The 18,745-nt window shown below is 54.6% G+C and overlaps 1 protein-coding gene across 2 annotated transcripts in view; it reads right to left on the reverse strand.

Moving 5' to 3' along the window:
• Positions 1 to 7,698: 7,698 nt before the first annotated feature.
• Positions 7,699 to 18,745, reverse strand: part of RIN3 (Ras and Rab interactor 3) — a 119,228-nt gene continuing 108,181 nt past the window's right edge. The window contains exons 8-11 of one of the 2 annotated variants that reach the window (XM_060004017.1): positions 17,210 to 17,341; positions 11,889 to 12,052; positions 8,769 to 9,129; positions 7,699 to 8,312 (exon numbers count right to left, since the gene is read on the reverse strand). In XM_060004017.1, coding sequence (XP_059860000.1) covers positions 8,809 to 9,129; positions 11,889 to 12,052; positions 17,210 to 17,341 — 617 coding nt within the window. In that variant the 3' untranslated portion in view covers positions 7,699 to 8,312; positions 8,769 to 8,808. Of the gene's footprint in view, positions 9,130 to 11,888; positions 12,053 to 17,209; positions 17,342 to 18,745 lie in introns of both variants that reach the window. The other variant, XM_060004018.1, reaches the window with a different exon arrangement.

Raw genomic sequence — 18,745 nt, forward strand, 5'->3', positions numbered from 1 at the left:
TCCGAGTATTAATTTCAGGTCCCTGACTTTGTAGTCTGTGCTCCTGGCCCCTCTTGGTGGGGTCCGCTCCCCATCTGTGTCTTCCAGCCTCCCCTCTCCCACACCGCCACCTGCCACTTTGTTCTCCCTGCTCCCCCGACCACCTGGATTTTTCAGCCTCCTGTGCCTTTGCTCCTTGCTGTGCCTTGTGCCCTGGAGTGCCTTTCCCTCCATCTGACCCATCCTCAAGGTGTATCTGAAAGTGCCCTGTCTTCCTCAGCTTCCTTCTCTCCCACACACAAAAGTCCCCTCTCCTCTTTCCGCGGGCATTTGCGTTTTCCTTGGGGCTTTTCCAGCACTTGTAGGCGTGCCCTTACACCACGCCTGGGGGCTGGGAGGTTATCTAAGCTCCTCCGAGGGCACAGGCTGCCTGCCTTGTCTTTGTTTCCCTTGGCCCAGTGTCCCACACGGGGTGGTACTCACCGTGGGTTTGTGAAAGACATTTAAAAGTAGCACTGACTCCACGTAGTGGAATATTAAATGCGGCCACGTAAAGGATGAAGCACTGCTACAGCTACAGCATGTAGCCAAGGGAAAGAAGCCGGTCATACGAGACCCCGTATTATACGATTCGACTTGTATCTAATGTCCAGAATAAGCAAACCTACAGAAACAGAAAGTGGATGAGTGATGCCGGGAACCAGCGAGAGAGGGAAATGGGGAAATAGTGACTGCTAATGGGCATGAGTCTTTTGGGGCTGATGAAAATGTTCGGAGACCGATCACAATGATGGTTGTAAAGCTCTGAATGTACTAAATAAAACCCAGTGACTTGTACACATCAAATGGAATTATGTGGTTTGCAAATTATGTTTCAGTAACGTTCTTTTTAAAAATAAGCCATATACCTAGGTGACTGTTAAAATAGAGAGCAAAGAAAAAAGGAACACTAAAAACCACGACACTTGTGACCACCTGTCTTTATGTAGTGAAACCTGTCTTATTTAGCAGTGGTTGACGCCTTTAAAGTTTGGAGGTATGGACTGCAAGTTGAGATACTGGCAAAGAGGGTTATTTATATCTGTGACAGATTCAAGGGTGATACTTTTGTTTCTAATTGGCCCCCTTTTTTTTTTTTTGAGCGGTACATGGGCCTCTCACTGTCGTGGCCTCTCCCGTTGCGGAGCACAGGCTCCGGACGCGCAGGCTCAGCGGCCGTGGCTCACGGGCCCAGCCGCTTCGCGGCATGTGGGATCTTCCCGGACCGGGGCATGAACCCATGTCCCCTGCATCGGCAGGCGGACTCTCAACCACTGCGCCACCAGGGAAGCCCTAATGGGCCCATTTTTAATCAGTTTATGCTTTCTCCATGAGGTTGTCCTAATACATCCAATCACGTGACCAGGATAAAGAACTCATTGTCCTACAGATTTGGGGGGGCTTTAGGGATTGAAGTAACAAGTACAAGAAGCGTAAGGTGTGTGAACATGTATCACTATAGCTCAAGAATGGGCAGCCCTGGGGGCCGGCTGATGTTCAACGAAATGCAAATACTGACAAGTAGAATATTTAAAAGGAGTCTCTCAAAAGGCCTCAATGTTCAGGTGGTAAAAGTTCTGTTCTTCTATTTTCTAGAACTGTTAACTACTTTGTGACCGTGCTTCTCTCTTATTATTTGTCCTCCCTGTAGAAGAAAAATATACTTAACTATAACAAGTGCAGTAACTTGAATGTTCATGGTTCTAAAGGTTAAAAGCAGCTTGTTCATTTCTCAAATAAATGACAGTTTCATAAGTAAGTCACACTGCCTCTTCTTTCTCCTCATGTGGTTCATAGGCCCCCAGCAGATGTGGCTCTCCATCCCTCGTATTAAGCCATTTTCTATTAGATTTCTGATAAGGGTGACCTTTCTATGTGTATCACAACTAGGACCAGCATTTTTTCCCTAGTTATATCCAAAATGTACAGACATGTTCTGTCATAAGAGGTACATAGTACAGAAACTTTCGGAGTAAAACGTGGCCAACGCTTCTCTTCCCCAGAAATCCCAAATGTCAGTTTGTATTCATCATTAGAATGCCCTTTCTACATATTTACATACCTATATACAAATAATACTTTTTTGCCTTTTTATTATAAAATAAAAACAGATATAGAAAACCATACAAAACAAGTGTAATGCTTGGTGAATTGTAAGATGAACAGCCTTGTGACTACCACCCGAGAGATAGAACTTTACCAGATGTACTCGTCAAGATTCTCCTGAGAAATAGAACCAGTTGGATGTGTATACATATAGAGAGAGACACTTATCTGAAGGAATCAGCTCACATGATTGTGGAGACCTGGTAAGTCCAAAATTGCAAGCTGGAGACCCAGGGGAGGAGTTGCGGTCCAGGCCAAAGGCCACCTGCTAGCAGAATCCCTTCGTGCTCAGGGAAGGTCAGTCTTTGCTCTCCTAAGGCCTTCAGCTGATTGGATGGGGCCCACCCACATTGTGGAGGGTCATCTGCTTTGCTCAGTGTTTACTCACTTAAATGTTAACATCATCCAAAGTCCACAACATTCAGAATAATATCTGACGAAATAAGCACCGTGGCCTAGTCAAACGGACACACAGAATCAACGATCACACCGGCCACCCTGGAAGCCCGTGCGTGTGCTCCATCCCAGTCACAGAACACCCCAGCCAACCCCCCACAAAGAGTAACCACCCTCCCTGTGTTCTTTGTGGTTTTATCACAAGTGTGTATCCCTAGACACTCGTCTTAGTCTTCATTCTGCAGGTTTCCTCATTCTTTCTCTTCCTTCCAATTTCCGTTGAAGAGTCCAGGCTGCGCATCGGTAGAGTTTCTCAGTCTGGACTTTGCTGATGGCACATTCAGCCTGCTGTTCAGCATGTTTCTCTGACGTCCAGCTCTCTTACGGATCAGCAGCAGGATCCGGACGACTTACACGTGTCTGATGGGTTTCAATCCATTGTGCTTCTGTACTGAAGCTCAAATTGTTCATTTTCGGCTGATGGAATCTTAAAGGTGGGCTCCCAAGCCCTTTTGACGTGACCCTAGGAAACCTCCATAGCTTCCTTCGTATCTGGTGTATCAAGATGTTTCATTCTACATTTCCTGTCCCACAGCTGAGATCAGCTATTTCTCCAGGAAAAGCTCGTTTCTTTTCACGAGACATAGTCTTTCAAGGCAACAGTTGGACTGCTAGGAGTGCTCACTGCTCCTGCCTCCAGGCTGGCCCCCTCCAGTTCTGTTCTACATGGGCGGAGAATGTCCAGACTCCCTGTGCTGCCAGACAGGGCTATTCAAGGGCCTGGCCAGCTGCCCCGCATCCGTACCTTCCTCTACTCTTTGCTTCAGGCTTTATGTACGAGCGATCTGGAAACGACTGGTGACCCTGCATACAGCACACTCCTATTTCATTTTTCTGTGATTTTTCACTTTCTCTCACCTTCCTTGTCAGAAACTGTCAAGAGCCAGAGATTTTACCCCACTTGCACGTTAACAAGGTCACCTGCCACAGTTTCACAGGTGCTGGCAGGAGACTCCTGGGGCCATGACAAGGGACTTCATTACCCCTGGCAACCAGGCGCACGTGCTTCATATTTGCTTCGACCCCTCTTGCCTGCCAAGTGCCCTGAGGGGAATGCGGAGGTGGGGCCTGGTAGAAGCTATGCACACAGTGGGTCTGGATCAGGCTGAGGAAGAAGGGCTGTGAGCAGACCTGTCCCACTTTTACCCTGCGGCGAGACACTCTCTTCCAAAGTGAGAGACGTTATTTTATCATCTTGGTCAGGAAAAAAAAAATCTGCCCTCTTCCCAGGAGGCAGAAATTCTCTTTATCCTCCAAGACTAGTCAAATACTCTTAAGAAGATGGTCTTGGGCTTCCCTGGTGGCGCAGTAGTTAAGAATCTGCCTGCCAATGCAGGGGACACGGGTTCGAGCCCTGGTCTGGGAAGATCCCACGTGCCGCGGAGCAACTAAGCCCGTGTGCCACAACTACTGAGCCTGTGTGCCACAATTACAGAGCCCGTGCACCTAGAGCCCTTGCTCCGCGACAAGAGAAGCCACTGCGATGAAACGTCTGTGCACCACAACGAAGACTAGCCCCCGCTCGCCGCAACTAGAGAAAAAGCCCACGCGCAGCAACAGAGACCCAATGCAGCCAAAAATAAATAAATAAGTAAATTTTAAACATTTAAAAAAAAAAGAAAGAAAGAAGATAGTCTGGAATAAAAGCTGTCAGTGAGTCTTCACCAGACATGCAGGAGATCCATGGAGAATTCCAGCAATCTTCAGGGGTTCTGCAATTCCCTTCTGCTTTTGGCCAACCCTTTATCCTTCAAGACCGAGCTCAGGCAGCCCTGTCTGCAGGGAAGCCCTCTGCTTCCTCCAGGCGGGTTACATGCCCTCCCCTCCCTCAGGACCCCATCACATCCCATGCTGACTGTTGTCACTACACTGCTCACATTAAACAGAAAATATGTGCATGGCTCGGTAACCCCCAGGCTTGAGTTCACCTGGACTCCCCATAGATCATTTAATGCCATCATATGGAAAAGGTGTCCCTTTCTCTGGGTGGACACAGTCCTGTGCCAGGGTGACAAGTGGAGCCCAGACTGGATTTCAACCCCACTTGTCCCCTCAGCCGTGTAGCCTTGGCCGTGAACAACTTCCCTGCCCTCATGTGCTAGCTCTGAATTTATTTCCCTTTTCTGAAAGATCTAAGGCTTCGCTTGCCCCAACCCGGGAGCTTGTCTGATCCCCGCGACAAGCCTGGGAGATCAGGGCATGAGCATTCTTAAGAATGGGGACACTGAGGCACAAAGATGTTGAGCATCTTGCCGAGGGCTCACAGCTGGCCTGGAGCCCAGGTCTCCTGACTACGAGTGGAGGTTCTTCCCACCTTCCAGCTGAGCAGTTTCTCCGACTTTGAAGCCAGATTTCAGAGTTCCCTTTTGGTGGAGGGCTGCGTCAGCAGCAAAGAGGTTTCCCGGAGGGCATTCCTGGGAAACCGCTGTCTTCCAGCAAACGGCTGACAGCTAGGGAAGAGGAAGAGCCGCAGCCGCTGTGAATCAGCGCTTTTCTCCCGAAGCCCTGCCCCACCTGACCTTCCTGCGAAGGAAGGGCCCAGTTCCTGCCCCAGCTGCTCCCCCGCTTCCCCGCCCCAGATGACCCTGCAGAGCAGGAGGTGGCCAGTTCCTGGATTCCGGCCAGCTGAGTGCACACACAGCGACCGCATCTGCAACTGCGTCTGCAGACGGGTGCCGTGCCTTCCAGATACGGCCTCAGCCGCCAAGTGGGGATGACAGGCTGGTCTGTGGCTGGGGGAGGGAGGCGTCTCCACTGCACCCAGAGGACCCTCCCCTCCTCCCTCTGTCCCTCCTCCCACTCAGGGCCTCTGCTCTTCTCTGCCCACCTCCCTTGCAGACCCGTCCCTTGTCCCCCAGCAGAAACTTGCTCATACTAGGGAGACCCGGATTCAACACATTAAGGTGTTGTGAGGCCATCGTGGGCCAGGTGTCTGCAGGGGCAGTTCGGGACTTCTCACGATGGGCAGGGCTTTGCACCCAGCTGTCGCTGGTAGGCCCTGGGGACGGAAGAGCAGCAGGGCCTGGGCATGCCCTGGTCTCTGCAGAAGCCCTCGTAGCTTCTCCCAGCACCGCTGGCTCCAGTCTCAGCCTCAGGGACGGGGGCGGGGGGCGGGCAGTAAAAGTGGAGGGAAGGAGGGAGCCAGCCGGCCAAGGGGAGAGGGGACAAACGCTGAGAGGACACACAGCCGAGCCCCTGTCCTACGTCCCAGCCTGTGGCCCGATCACCCTTGGACACAATGACCCCCTGTTCAGGGCCTGTGGAGAAACCAGGCCGCTTCACTTGCATCTTGGGCCTCTGGATCAGGTCAGCCCTGCGATGCTCACCATGGCCTCAGGCAAGTTCACCCAGAGCGGGCCTGGCGGGCGAGGCTCATCTGACTTTGGTTTTCTACCAACAGGTCACTTGGGATGCTGCACCAGGTAGAAAACAGAGCCCTGAATTTGGGGGTAGGTTAGCCCTGAGTTCAAACCTCACTTTGGCCTCTAACCAGCTGTGTGACCTTGGGCAAGTCATCCCTTGTTATGGGCCCAGTTGTGATCCCTCCAAGTTCATGTGTTGAAGCCCTAACCTCTAGCATCTCAGAATGTGACTGTGTTTGGAGACGGGGCCTTAAAGGGTTAATTAAGGTAGCATGAGGTCACATGGCTGCGCCCTAATCCAATAGGACCTGTGTTCTCAGAAGAGAAGGAGATTAGGGCTGCTCGGGCCCAGAGAAAAGGCTGTGTGAGGACAGAGCGGGAAGGCAGCCGTCTGCAAGCCAAGGAGAAACCAGCCCTGACCTGCGACTTCCAGCCTCCGGAACTGTGAGAAAATAAATGTCTGCTGTCTAAGCTGCCCCATCAGTGATATTTTGTTAAGGCCGCCCAAGTAGACTAATTCTCCCCCTTCCTTTGAGCCTCTGCGTCCTCAGCCATAAACACCTCCCACAAGGGGCTGGTGTGTGGATTAAATAAAATCACACAGAGCAGCCACTAACCAGAGCCAGGCACCCCCGTGAGGGCTCAGTACATGCGAGGGTGTTTCTGCGCCCTGAATCGGGCCCCCACACCTCCCCGGGGTAGAAGGCATCCAGAAGACAGGGGTCCAGATACCCCCACCCCTCCTGCTCTCTGGCCTCTCCTGATGGGAGAGGCCCCAGGACGGTGGGCCCGGCACATATGCTTGTGCGCACACACACACACACACACACACACACACACACACACGTGTTCTTACAGTGGTCCCCGGTCCAGCTCACTGGCTGGACAGAAGACTCCCAGGGCTGGGCTGGTGTCCGATCCACCCTCTGAACTCCAACCCCACCCCAAGTTTGGGCCCCACTTGGCCAAGAGGGTGCTTGGGTAAATGGACCCGCCTCTGACGTTCCCCACCAGCCTCAGGCCTAGTGGGAGGTGGTGGGCACTTTGCCGTACAGCTGGGGGCACGAGGCTGTATGGCCAGCTCAGCTCAGGGCTGCAGGGAGCACTGGAAGCTCAGGAAGGCAACAGTGTCTGCACTGGGTGGTGGGTAGGGGGCTGGGGAAGGAAAGGGCAACCTGGGATCAGAGTCGGCTACCCTCAGCTTCTGATCTGAGGGTGGCCTCAGAGCAGCAGCTGTTTGCGTTTTGTCATGTCTGTTATACCGAGCCCCGGCCTGGAAAGTCCTCCAGGGCTGGCCGGCTGCATCCTGGAGCAATCCCTGCATCTCACACAGGGCTGGCCTGGAGCCAGAGTTCGACAGGCGTTTGCTGACTGGTGAACGAGCTGGTTGCTGCCCAGGGGTATAATCCGGGCGAGTCCAGCCCACCTGCCCTGGGCGCACCGCTCACTGCTGTTCACACTGGGGCTCCACGTGAGCTTCGTCTGTTTTGCTCTCTGCTGTTTCCCAGGGCCTAGGAGAGTGCTGACATTTAACAGGCACTCAGCAAACACATATTTTAATCAGTGCTGAGGACACAGACATGAAGGGTCCAAATTCGGTGGAGAAAGCAGAAATATCAACAGACAAATGCAATTTGATGAGCTATCTCTTGTGAGAGAGATGATCCGAGGGGGCTGGGGGCCAGAGACAGGGACTACCTGGCCAGCCTAGGAAGTCAGAGAAGGCTAACTTCCTCCAGGGGGAGGAGACGGGCTTTGAAGGATAAAGAGAGTTGGGCCACGCAAAGACTATATGGAACGTTATTCCTGGGCTAGGCGGCAGAGGCAGGAATGATGGGAACCGTGGGTGGGAGGAGACAGGAGATGACCAGGCTGAGGGGCAGACAGGGGCCAGGGCCCGGAGGGCTGAGAGTACGCTGCAGATTCTGTCAAAACATAGGGCCCTCGGTGGAAAGGAGGTGGTCTTCTGTACTCCACCTGGGAAGGGGATTAGGCTGTTAACGGGGGGCCTGGCTGGCTGAGCAGAGCTCTAGCCCAGGAAAAGGAGACGCCTTTTCAAAAGGACTTTTATTAAACACTCCCCACACGGTGCCTCTTGCCACAGCCCTGGGGTGCCCCCCAAGGCGACGGCCCTGTCAGTGTCCCCCGTGGCCGAGGCTGCGCTCACCCACGGAGCCACGGAGCCGGCTTCACTTGGAGGTCCCAGTGCACGTCTGGCTGCTCCTGGAGGGGCTCGGGAGCTGCGGCGGGGCTGCGGGTGCTGAGAGCCAAGTGCAGGCTCTTATGCAGGGATCGGGGGAGGGCTGTCTCCCCACACACCCTGAGCTGCTCCTGAGATGCTGGGAGGGTCCAGAGCATCCCAGCTCCATCCTGTGGGAAGAGGGGCGTGGGAGCAGCTGGGGCCAGGCCACTCCTCCTGAGGACAGTCCTGGGGAAACGGGAAGCCCTCCCCGGAAAGACTGAGGATCGGGCGGGCATGGGGGGCAGGGGCAGAGGGACTGGCCTGAGGGGCTGTGTGTGAACAGGGGCCAGGCTTGGACTCTGCTTCAGGGGGCTGGAGAGTCCCTTCTCCCTCTGAGACGTTTCCCTTTCTGCCTAATGAATAACGTGGCCTCTAGGGGGCTACGACTCTCCTTCAGGAAGCAAGCTGGAGGCCACTGATCACGTTGCTTAAGTCACGCTGGTCTACGCGCGCTCAGTGGGTTGTGAGCACGTGTGACGCGTGGGCATTCCTGTTGGGAGAGTGTGTGCGTGCGTGTGTGGGTGTGGCTGAGTGTGAGTGTGTGGGGTGAGGGCGCGGACCGGGTCTTCTGACGGCTTCTCCACCTGGGTGAACACTGCCTTTGGAGGGGCTGCAGCCCCGGCCTCACAGGAAGTTGGGCTCCCGCACCACGAGGCAGGGCGGCCCCCCGCTGCCCCCGCCGCCGTCCAGGGGCCGGTACACAAAGTGGAAGTCGCGCTTGGGCTCGCTCCGCAGCAGGTAGCCCTTGATGCGGTGCGGCAGCGCCTCGTCGGCCAGCTGGAAGCAGCGTCCGTCCACCAGCACGAAGAGCCGGTGGTCCTGGGGCTGCACCACCTCGAACTTCTCTGCGCACTGAGCGCACAGCACCTCGGCCAACGTGTCCGCCCGCGACGCCAGCGTCCGTGACTGCTGCTCGGGCTCCAGGTACGACACGCAGATGAAGTCCTATGGGGCGAGATGCAGGGGGCGTGGGTCACCGGCGTCGGGTCTCACCCCCATCCCGATGCTGGGAGCTTGGGCAGGAGTGAGGAGCTGCGTGGTCTTGAACAAGTCCTTTGGACTCTCTGTACCCCAGGGGTCCTCTCTATGGATGGCAGGAGGGGTCGTGAGGCTGGCAGTCGGGGCACCTGCAGCTGACCCTGCTGTGTGATCTCAGGCAAGGGCCTTCCCTCTCTGAGCCTCAGCTCTCGATGGGGCCGACCATTCCTGGTCAGTCAGTTGGCTTGCAGTCTCGGCAATGAGTGAGAGCGCCCGCCCCCTGGTGGTCAGTCCACGTGCTCGCCATCATTTATTCATCTGTCACTCGCTTTCTCATCTCTTCCTCCCTGAGCCCCTCTTCCTCCCAGGTGCTATGCTGGGCACGCAGGGCAGCATAAATAAAACCAGAGGTTCAGACCCACCCCCAGCATCCATGGCTCAGCTGGGGCAGCTAAGGCAGGTAGAACAGTTCAGGCCTTAGGGCTGGAAGAGCCTGGGGGTGAGAAGCGTGGTGTTCCGAGAGGGAGCAGGCAGGCAGGGAAGGGCGGGGGGGGGGGGGGGGGAGAAGACTTAGGGGAAAGGGATTGGGGAGCTGGGCCTGAAGGATGGGGGCTTTAGGACAGGTGGAGGAGTTGCACCTCATAAGCTACGTGGGCAAGGGTGAGGCAATGCCTGCGAGGCTGGGGATGGGAGCATTCGCACAGAACATCACACTCACACCTTCCTCCACCAGAGATGGTGGAAGGAGTCCCTGCCTGGCTTTGAATCTGCTCCCACTGTGTGACCTACACCTCTCTGAGTCTCCATTTCCTCAACTGTCAACTGGGGATAAAACCAGTCCTTACTACGTGGCTGTGAGGAAGCACATAAAACTAGCTCAGAGCCTGGAAGAGTCCCCCTTCCCCCGAGGACCCAGAGGACGGGTAGGAAGTGGTGTGTGCAGGGCTGCCCCCTCGTGGAAGGATGGTGGCAGCACAGCCGTCTCCTGATGAGGGGGAGGTGGACCATGAGGGCGATGACCGCTTCAGAACGGTGGTAATTATGGCTGCAGAGTAGTGAATGTGTGTGAAGGGCAGGCTCTGTGTCCAGAGTCTTTCTTCCGGGAGAGGAAAGCCCACCCACTTCCTTGGGTCTCAGTGGCTGCCTGTGCTCTCCTTGTCCCCGTTAGGCCTCCCAAGGGCCCTTTACACCGGATGACGGTCAAGCTCCGGGCCTTCACTCCCAGGGGAGGGATTTAGGGCATGGGGTGCAGAGGAGGCACCGGGGGAGGAGGAAGAGGGTGGTGACCTCCCCATAACCCAGAGACTCCTCATCCCAAACCTCTTCCTGAGCTTCGCCTCCCTGAGCGGGAGGCACTGATGCGCTGCCTGTCAGCACTGGGAATCCACAGGGTGGAAGCAAGAAGTAAGGAATGCCTGGGTCAGGCTTGGACCAAGAGTGTCCACATTCCAAGAGCTGGTGGAGGGACAGCTGTCCCAGGAGGCGGTGGGGAGTGGTGGTGTGCTGGAGCTGGTACTTGCCAACTCATGCTGGCTCATAGCCGCTTCCCAACTCCAAGTTCAGTGATGCCAAGTTAGTAGCTTGAAATCAGCCATGGTGGGAGCATTTATACCATGGAAATCGACAGAAGCTGAAATCAGAGGGTTTTTTTTCTTCCCTCCCCAGAGAACCAGTTACTGAACATTATCAAGACACCATTGATTAGAGGAGAGGGCACATCAGCTTGGCCGCCTAGAACAGGTACTGGGGAGGCAGAGCTCAAAGAGTCCAGAGTCCCCCTGAGCTGATAGGAAAACTGAGTCCCAGAGAGGGCAGACACTGCTCGGGGTCACACAGCAAGCTAGTACAGAGCTGGGTCCACACCTTGAGCCTCTTGCCTCCCAGGCCTGGGCTCTGCTGGTTACAGAAGGGCCATCTGGAAAGCCGGGCGTGGGGTTCAGGTCCAGCGAGCTCTGGGTGCCAGGTAAGTGAGTCTGTAGAGCTGTTTACAGCTCTGGGTTGCAGCCTGGCTCACTGTCCTAACTCTGGCCATTCTGCATGCACCCCAGTCTCACTCTGTCCCAGGCCCTGGGCTTGGGACCCCTAAGACCTACGTGAGCAATGGGCCCTGCTCTCTCAGGGTGATAGCTTCATACACAGATGGTTACAATACAGTGTATATGTGCTGTAAAGGGCGAAGGAGCAGCAGGAAGCACAGAGGAGGGCATCTAACCCAGACCATAGGGAATGAGGGGCAGGAATGGGAAGGGGTGGGAAGCACAGGTGGGAATGGGCCCTCGTGGGCTTCTCACTGGGACGACTTACTGTTCACATCTCCAGCCCTAACAGCCTGCTGCGACATCATAGGTGCTAAGGAAGAGTGGATAAATGTCCCATATCCCTACCATGTTTGCCCACCGAGGCCTGCTGATACTTTTGTAGTCTCCACCCCTTAACTTCCACTCCCACCCCGCAACCGCCACTGGGCTGGGCACACGCTGGCAGGCGAGAGCCGGTGTCTTTGCCTCCCACGTGAACGCCCCTGGGGGCTGGGCTGGCTGGCCAGAGCAGCCAGTCGGCGTCAGGCTTGTTAGCCGGCGGGCAGTAGGGATGGTCTGGGGCAAGGTCCGCCGGCCCCCTCCCACCGTCTGTCCCAGGCGTCCCCCCTTCCACCGTCTCTCGCAGGCGTCCCCCCCTCACCGTCTGTCCCAGGCGTCCCCCCTCCCACCCTCTGCCCCAGGCGTCACCTGCACGGAGGAGCGGGAGGCCCGGGCCTTGTTGAGCGTGCGCCGGCGCTCCCAGCGGTGGATGGAGTCCTGCACCTCCACGCTCAGCTGCCGGGTCACCGTGATCTTGTCGTAGTTCTTGATGTGCTCCAGGGCCCCGTAGGTGGTGGTCAGATAGTAGGAACCTGCGGGGGGAAAGGGTGTGGAGGCTGAGCCAGGACCGACTCCGCCCACCCCCAAAGGGAGGGGGCTGGTCCCAGCTCGGCCCGCCCCGCCCACCTCTCTAAGCCCCACCCATCGCCGCTGCAAGGAGGCGCCTGCCGCCCCGTTGGTCACCGGCCCAACTTCAGCTCTGTGCCCACCGCAGCCTCACAAGCTTCAAGTCCAGCCCTGATCTGTACGGCCCCGATCAAAGCTCGTTCCTTTTGGGACGTAACTCTTGCTTGTATTTAAGTGATGTTTTAAAATGAGTTTTTAGTTTTACAATGAGCTTTACAATGTAAAGATACACAAGAAGCACGGATGTCTTTAGGGTGGGGAAAGGGGTGCCTTGGAGACATGGGTGGGTGGGAGACTCCACACTGTATGTGTCATATATACCCTATTTTAAAAAACGACTTAAAAATATGTGGAGAAAATTTTAATTACGGTCATACTATCACACACTATTTTTTAAAGATTTAAGGAAAGTAAAAACTTTGATTCATTTATTTCTCCATTTCTTTTTACCTTAAGTTAATTCACACATATTCCTAATACCTAATGTTTCCTAATTTAAGCTTCGAAATACATCAGACTACAAAATTTACATGAAGTGTTAAGATAAAAGATAACAATTTGCGCAGATGCTTACAAGTTTCCTCTCCTTGGCTCGCTGGAGGCTTTGGTTAAAATGTTTCAGAAGCACTAGCCTTGTTTCGCCCCTCACTCTAGAGGAGGCAGGGTGGCTTGGCCAAGGACTTGCAGTGCTTCCCTGGGCCTCCTTCCCACTCACCAAGCCTCTCCCCAGCCCTTTGGGTACCAGGGCAATGAGTTTTGACATGAGGCCCATCTGCTAGTGAGCCGCCCAAATCCCATCTTCTCTCTCTTCCTAATTAACTGAACTCTACTTTTGTGGGGTAAAGCCGCACTCAACTGAAAATGCTCACTTCCTAGATTCTCTTGTAGTTCAGGGTAGAGGGCAGGAGACCCCGTTCTGGTTACTTAGATGTAAGTGGAAGTCCCTGAGTGGCGCTTCCAGGAAAGCCTTTTGCAAGGGACAGACTCAGTTACTGTATCCCTTCTGGTTTCTGTCTGTCCCCCTTCCTCTTTTCTGGAACACAGAGGTGAGCCTGGAGGCACAGCGGCGGTTTGTGATCAGAGGTGATAGGCACAAAGACAAAAGTTCACATCCTGAAGAGCAATGGAAAGAGCTGGGTCTACGATTTCCTGATGGCGGGGCTAAAAGCTGCCACCATTATCAGCTGCTTACCCCAAGACTTCTTGATGCAAGAGACAAACCAGTCCCTCACTCTGATTTAAACCATTATTAGTTACATCGTAATTATTTGCAGCCCAAAGCATTCCTAACTGCTCCACTGGATGAAGCCGTCTACATATTCCTACAAATTTCACAACCAGTATGGGAAAAGTTCATACCCTGACCGGGGTGGGCGGGGGACGAGATAAAGGGGTTTATTGCCACAGGATCACTCGCCCTTTCATGGCAGTGTAGGAAGAAGACAGCTTTTGAAATAGGTGTATCAAGGCCAGCATGGAACTTGGCTTGGTGTCCCTTATCAGAGAAGGGCCGGCAGACCTCTCATGGGTCTCCTTTCCCAGCCCAGCTCAAAGCCTGGGTGTGCAAGAAGCCTTCCTTGGTGCCTCCAGCCCTTGCTGGCAGAGAGCCCTGTCCTCTAGTTGGCATTCCCCCATGGTCCTGTTTCCCATCGTGATCACATCCCCCTGGCTGGGAAGGGAGGAGCTGAGTGCAGTGTGCTGACTGCGAATGGTCAGTTTTGGAGTCAGAGAGCAGGGTTTAGGTCTCGGTCTTCGGCAGAGAGCCCTGTGCTCTCAGGTGAGTTAGTGTCCTCTATGCTCCCATTTCCTCATCTGCAAAATCCATAATGTTGTGGAAAGTAAATGAGATCAATACACATGAAGTGCAGTTCTCGGTAACATGCGAGTATTGCACGGTGGTTAGGTGACCTAAGGGAGCTGCTCTGGAGGTTCCCCACCCTCTTGGGCAAAGGGGAGGAACTCGAAGCCCTGCCAGTGCACTCCTGCCTGCTCAAGCCCTGCTTTTTTTTTACAGCCTCCTGGCTCTCCCAGTAGACCTCCCTTGGACTTGGGGGTCCTGCAGTTCCTGCCATAACCACTAGGTGGCAGGCAACTCCTCGCACTGTGAGTTTTGGAGTCGAGCGTTCTCTTCAGGGAGAGGGTGCTGTCCATTGATGGGAAAACCTCATTGCCTCTCTTAAGAGATTACTAGCCCAGGATGGCCAGCTGTCAGCCAGGGTGCAGCCGGGATGTGGGTAAAGGAATCTATGAGGGTGCTTCTGGAGAGGTTTGTATTTTGAGCTGGCTCCAGCCAGGTGCCCAGCAGGTGCCTGGGTCTCCCATCTGCCCTGTAATTGCCCAGAGTGGTGGGAGCTGCAGAGAGACGGGGGAGAAAGGGGTCAGGGTCCCATCAGGCCAGCGTTCAGGTCCTCTCTACTTCTTACAGGAAGTCCCTGATCTCTCACTCTCCAGAAGCCTGCTGCGAAAAAGTGGGACCCAGTCACAATCTTTGCCAAATTCCAGCACGTGGAACCAGCTGAAAGAATGTGACGGCCTTGCAGGCTTTTTGGTGAATGCAGATGTGTTTGTTCAGACTGTGAAACACAAGAAGGCAGAGGCCCCCTCCACCTCTCATCCTTCCCCCAGCTGCCTCTGCAGAAGGTGCCCAGATGGTCTGAAAACCCCAAACCTAGCCCAATGCCTTCCCTTTTCCAAGCCAGAGAGGTTAAGTGACTTGCCCAAGGTCTCCAGCCGATCAGAGGCAGAACTGGGACCAAATCCAGCCTCCAAACTGCTCTTTTTTCTACACCCTGTGTTAGTTCTCCTCTTAGGATGGAGTAACAAGTTCTCAAGAGCAGGGACTTCCCAGGGGCCTGCCCTTGTCCCGGGCATGTCTGACTCTGCAGAGCATCACGGGCGGGGACTGGCCAGCAGGGGCTCTGCTTCTCCGCACCCCCCCACCTCCCAGGCAAGCCCCTCTTTTCACTGCACCTCAGAGGCTTTGGTGACGGAGCACCCTGTGGGCCACCACCCAGCAAAGACAGGAGGGTGAACCTGGGGAAACTCAGGAACACTGCCCGCCTGGCGCTCCGTCCTCCTGCTCTTGGGCCCAGATATGTCTAGATGGAGGTCTACCAGCTGGCAGACTTGGGTGGAAGCTCCTGCCCATGCTGGAGACCCCCAAGTCATCCTTCTGTCGGAGTCCAACACCTGTGAGGCTGGGCTGTCCTGGCTGCTGTGACCTCCCACCCTGGCTATGGGCGTAGGAAGAGAGAGAGGCACCCATGCCACACAGCCCACCTCCTGGTGCGTGCAGCATGGTCCTCAGAGCTGCCCTGGGCAGGGTCTGCTGGGAGGGGCGGTACGTGGTGGCATGCGAGGCTCTGCCCTGCCATCTTTTCTTCCAGCAAACACCTCATAGATCCCTTAGAAATTTCCCCACAGGTCCAGAGGTAGGGCAGGGGCTCTGACCCTTAAGTCTAAAAGGGGCAGGCTGCAGGGTATTCAGGCAGCTTTGGGTCAGAAAATGTGGAATGTTTAAGATCTTTATGTATTCATTTGTACTTGGCTTGCCTCAAAAATACTTAATGTAGTCCTATACATAAAATAGATAGGCAACAAGGATTTACTGTGTAGCACAGGGAACTATATTCAATAGCTTGTAATAACCTATAATGGAAAAGAATCTGAAAAACATATATATATATAATTGAATCACTTTGCTGTACACCTGAAACACAATCTTATAAATCAACCATACTTCAATTTTTAAAAATACTTAATGTAGCCCCGAACAGACTAGCTCTCCTGCCTGCAGGACCTCAGCTTTCCCACCCGAACCCCCTGTGGGTTTCGGGAACAGGAAGAAGGATCGCAGGAGGTTATGACAGGATTGGGGCAGGGGGCTTCAGGTCCATAAGGAGAGGATAGTTGGGCCAAGGATGTCCCTGTCCTGTCCCTGTTCGCCACTGCGCCTGGCCTGGAGTCCTGTCTGGCAGCAAGGATGCAGGCCGTGGACGGAACAGGAGCCACGGCGGCCAGGGCAGGGCCGACCACTGCCAGAGAGACGGCCAGTGCTGAGATCAAGTGCAGAGCCCCACAGCCTCGCTCCATCCTTCCACCCGCCAAAGGGCTCTTTCCCTGACACTCTCTATGACTCTACAACAAACCACGGGGGCGGGCCAGTCCTGCACAGCTTTACACGCTCCCCTGAGCTTCCAAGAACTCACAGAACCAACCACGTCATACTGTCCCCCCCAGAGACCGACACAGTCTAAAAATGCAAACAGATGCAAAGAGGGCCAGCTTATCTCAAGAACCACAAAGCCCAAAGGGGCCACTGGGAGCCTAAGAGTCTCTTCACCCTTTTGGGGGTGGTGTCTCAGAGGGAGCCTGGGGCTCCCTCAGAACTGCTATCTGGGATGGCTGCACCTCAGGGATTCTTGGTGGAGGGGTGGCCGAGGCTAAGTGTATGGGACGAAGTGACAGGAAGGAGGAAAGGGAAGGGGAGGTGAGGGTGGGACAAATTACACCCCTGTCATCATCCTACAGGAGAGTGCCTGGCCTCTTGCCCACACCACAGCATTACCCTCCTCCCACTGACGCGTACCTGGCCCAGATCTGGATGAGCAGGGGGCTGAGTCCCCAGGGCCACCCCTGTCTAAGAGCTGACCATTGTTCCCTTATCCTGTACACTGCCAGCAACTGCTGTTCCCTTTGTGAAGACTGCCTCTCCCCCTTCTTTATCTGACTGGCCCCTATTTATCCTTCAATGCTCAGCTCAGGCATCACCTCCTCCAGGAAGCCTTCCCTGATTGCACAGCCTGAGTAACGTGCTCTGGTACTCTCTGGGCTTCCCTTGTCTAGCATAGGTGACAAGGTCTCTTTACTGGCCCAGCTCCCCTGCTAGTCTGTGAGCCCCCCAGGACAGGGGCTGTGTCAGGCACTGTTGTGTCCCAGGGCTTAGTGGAGTCTGGCATCCAGGAGGTAATTGTTGGGCCCTCCAGCAAGCCTTTGGTGTGGCTGGGTCAGGAGTGGGCGATGGGCCCCAGGGTTCCGGAGATGGGCCTGGGGTGGTGACTCACCCTCCCCCAGCTGCAGGGCAGGGTCCATGAGCTCCATCATGTACTCCACGTTGAGAAGCATCTCCGTGAGATTGCTGCGGGCCAGCACATACATGAGCACCGGCAGGAAGTCGTCTGCCCCGTAGGACTTCCCTGGGAGAGGAAGGAGGCAGAAGGTGGTGAGTGTGAGGCTCTCCTTGTGAGCCGCTCCCTGCCCAGGGCAAGGGGACGGTGGTTTGCTGGGTGGGGGGTGGTCACCCCTGGAAGAGGAGCCTTCCTGTTTTCTCCTGACTCTCATGACAGGGGGCGACCCTGGGATCAGCCTGGTCGGGAGGCCTGAGACACAGTCTGGGTTTAGGAAGAAGGAACTGAGAAAAGTGCCCTCTGCTGCGTAGGCAAGACCCAGTCCCTTCCCCTTTCCCAGCTCTTCCCCTGCAACGCCTTCAGTTAAGTTCACGTCACACTTATTCATGGAAGCACCCAGAAGCAGATGTCTGTCTAACACTGACGTCTTTTGGGAACCACACATCTCTCTCTCCACTTGCAGAAGTGAAGCCCTCCCTCGACCAGATGCTACCAGGCCTAAAGTTTCCCCTCCAACCTTCATTCTTTTGGGTTAAGCAGTGCCCTTTCCCTAGGGTTTCTTCTAAAACGTAAATACCTCTGAAAGGAATAACTTATCACTACTGCTTTTGTGGGAGATGTTCCCGGGGCTCAGAGCCTCTTGACAGTAATAGATACCTTGGGGAAGGAGGGGGCTGGAGATGGGCCTAAAAGATGCCCTGACAGGGGCTTCCCTGGTGGCTCAGTGGTTGAGAGTCCGCCTGCCGATAAGGGGGACATGGGTTCGTGCCCCGGTCCGGGAAGATCCCACATGCCGCAGAGCGGCTGGGCCCGTGAGCCATGGCCGCTGAGCCTGCGCGTCCGGGCCTGTGCTCCGCAACGGGAGAGGCCACAACAGTGAGAGGCCCGAGTACCACTAAAGAAAAAACAAAAAACAAAAAACAAAAAAAGATGCCCTGACGGCCTTTCACGTTTTTTGAGAGAATGAAATGAGAAAAAGAATACGAAAGTGATTCGGTACCCATGAGCGCAATGGAAAAGTCAGCTATTATTGACATATCTGTTCCGCTTTCTCAGGCGGCCTCAGTTTTTCCACCTGTAAAATGAATCGGCTGATGGGGTTGGTAACACGCAGCACTGAAAAGCAGAGTCAGACCCGGACTCCTTACCAGCTATAAGACCGTGGGCTAAGTGTTCTAGCTCTCTGAGCCTGCATTTCTAGACACATGTGAACTGACACAGATAGCATGACATCCAATGGGGTTTTGGTGAGAATTCTAGGAAATGATTTACAGTGGAGTGCTTCTATACCGCCTCCATGGAAATGCCCACTAAGGAAGAATGTCGTTCCTCTTATTCCAGCTCTGTGTTCTGAGCTCTCTGATCATTTCTTTCAAGGTTCTTGTGCCTGTGCACAGAATTAGTCAGTTTTGGAGAACATCTTCCATAAATCTTTATGAGCCTGAGACACGACTAAAGAGTTCCTGGGGAAAG

This window comes from Delphinus delphis, chromosome 2 (assembly GCF_949987515.2).
Source record: "Delphinus delphis chromosome 2, mDelDel1.2, whole genome shotgun sequence".
Lineage (NCBI taxonomy): Eukaryota > Metazoa > Chordata > Mammalia > Artiodactyla > Delphinidae > Delphinus > Delphinus delphis.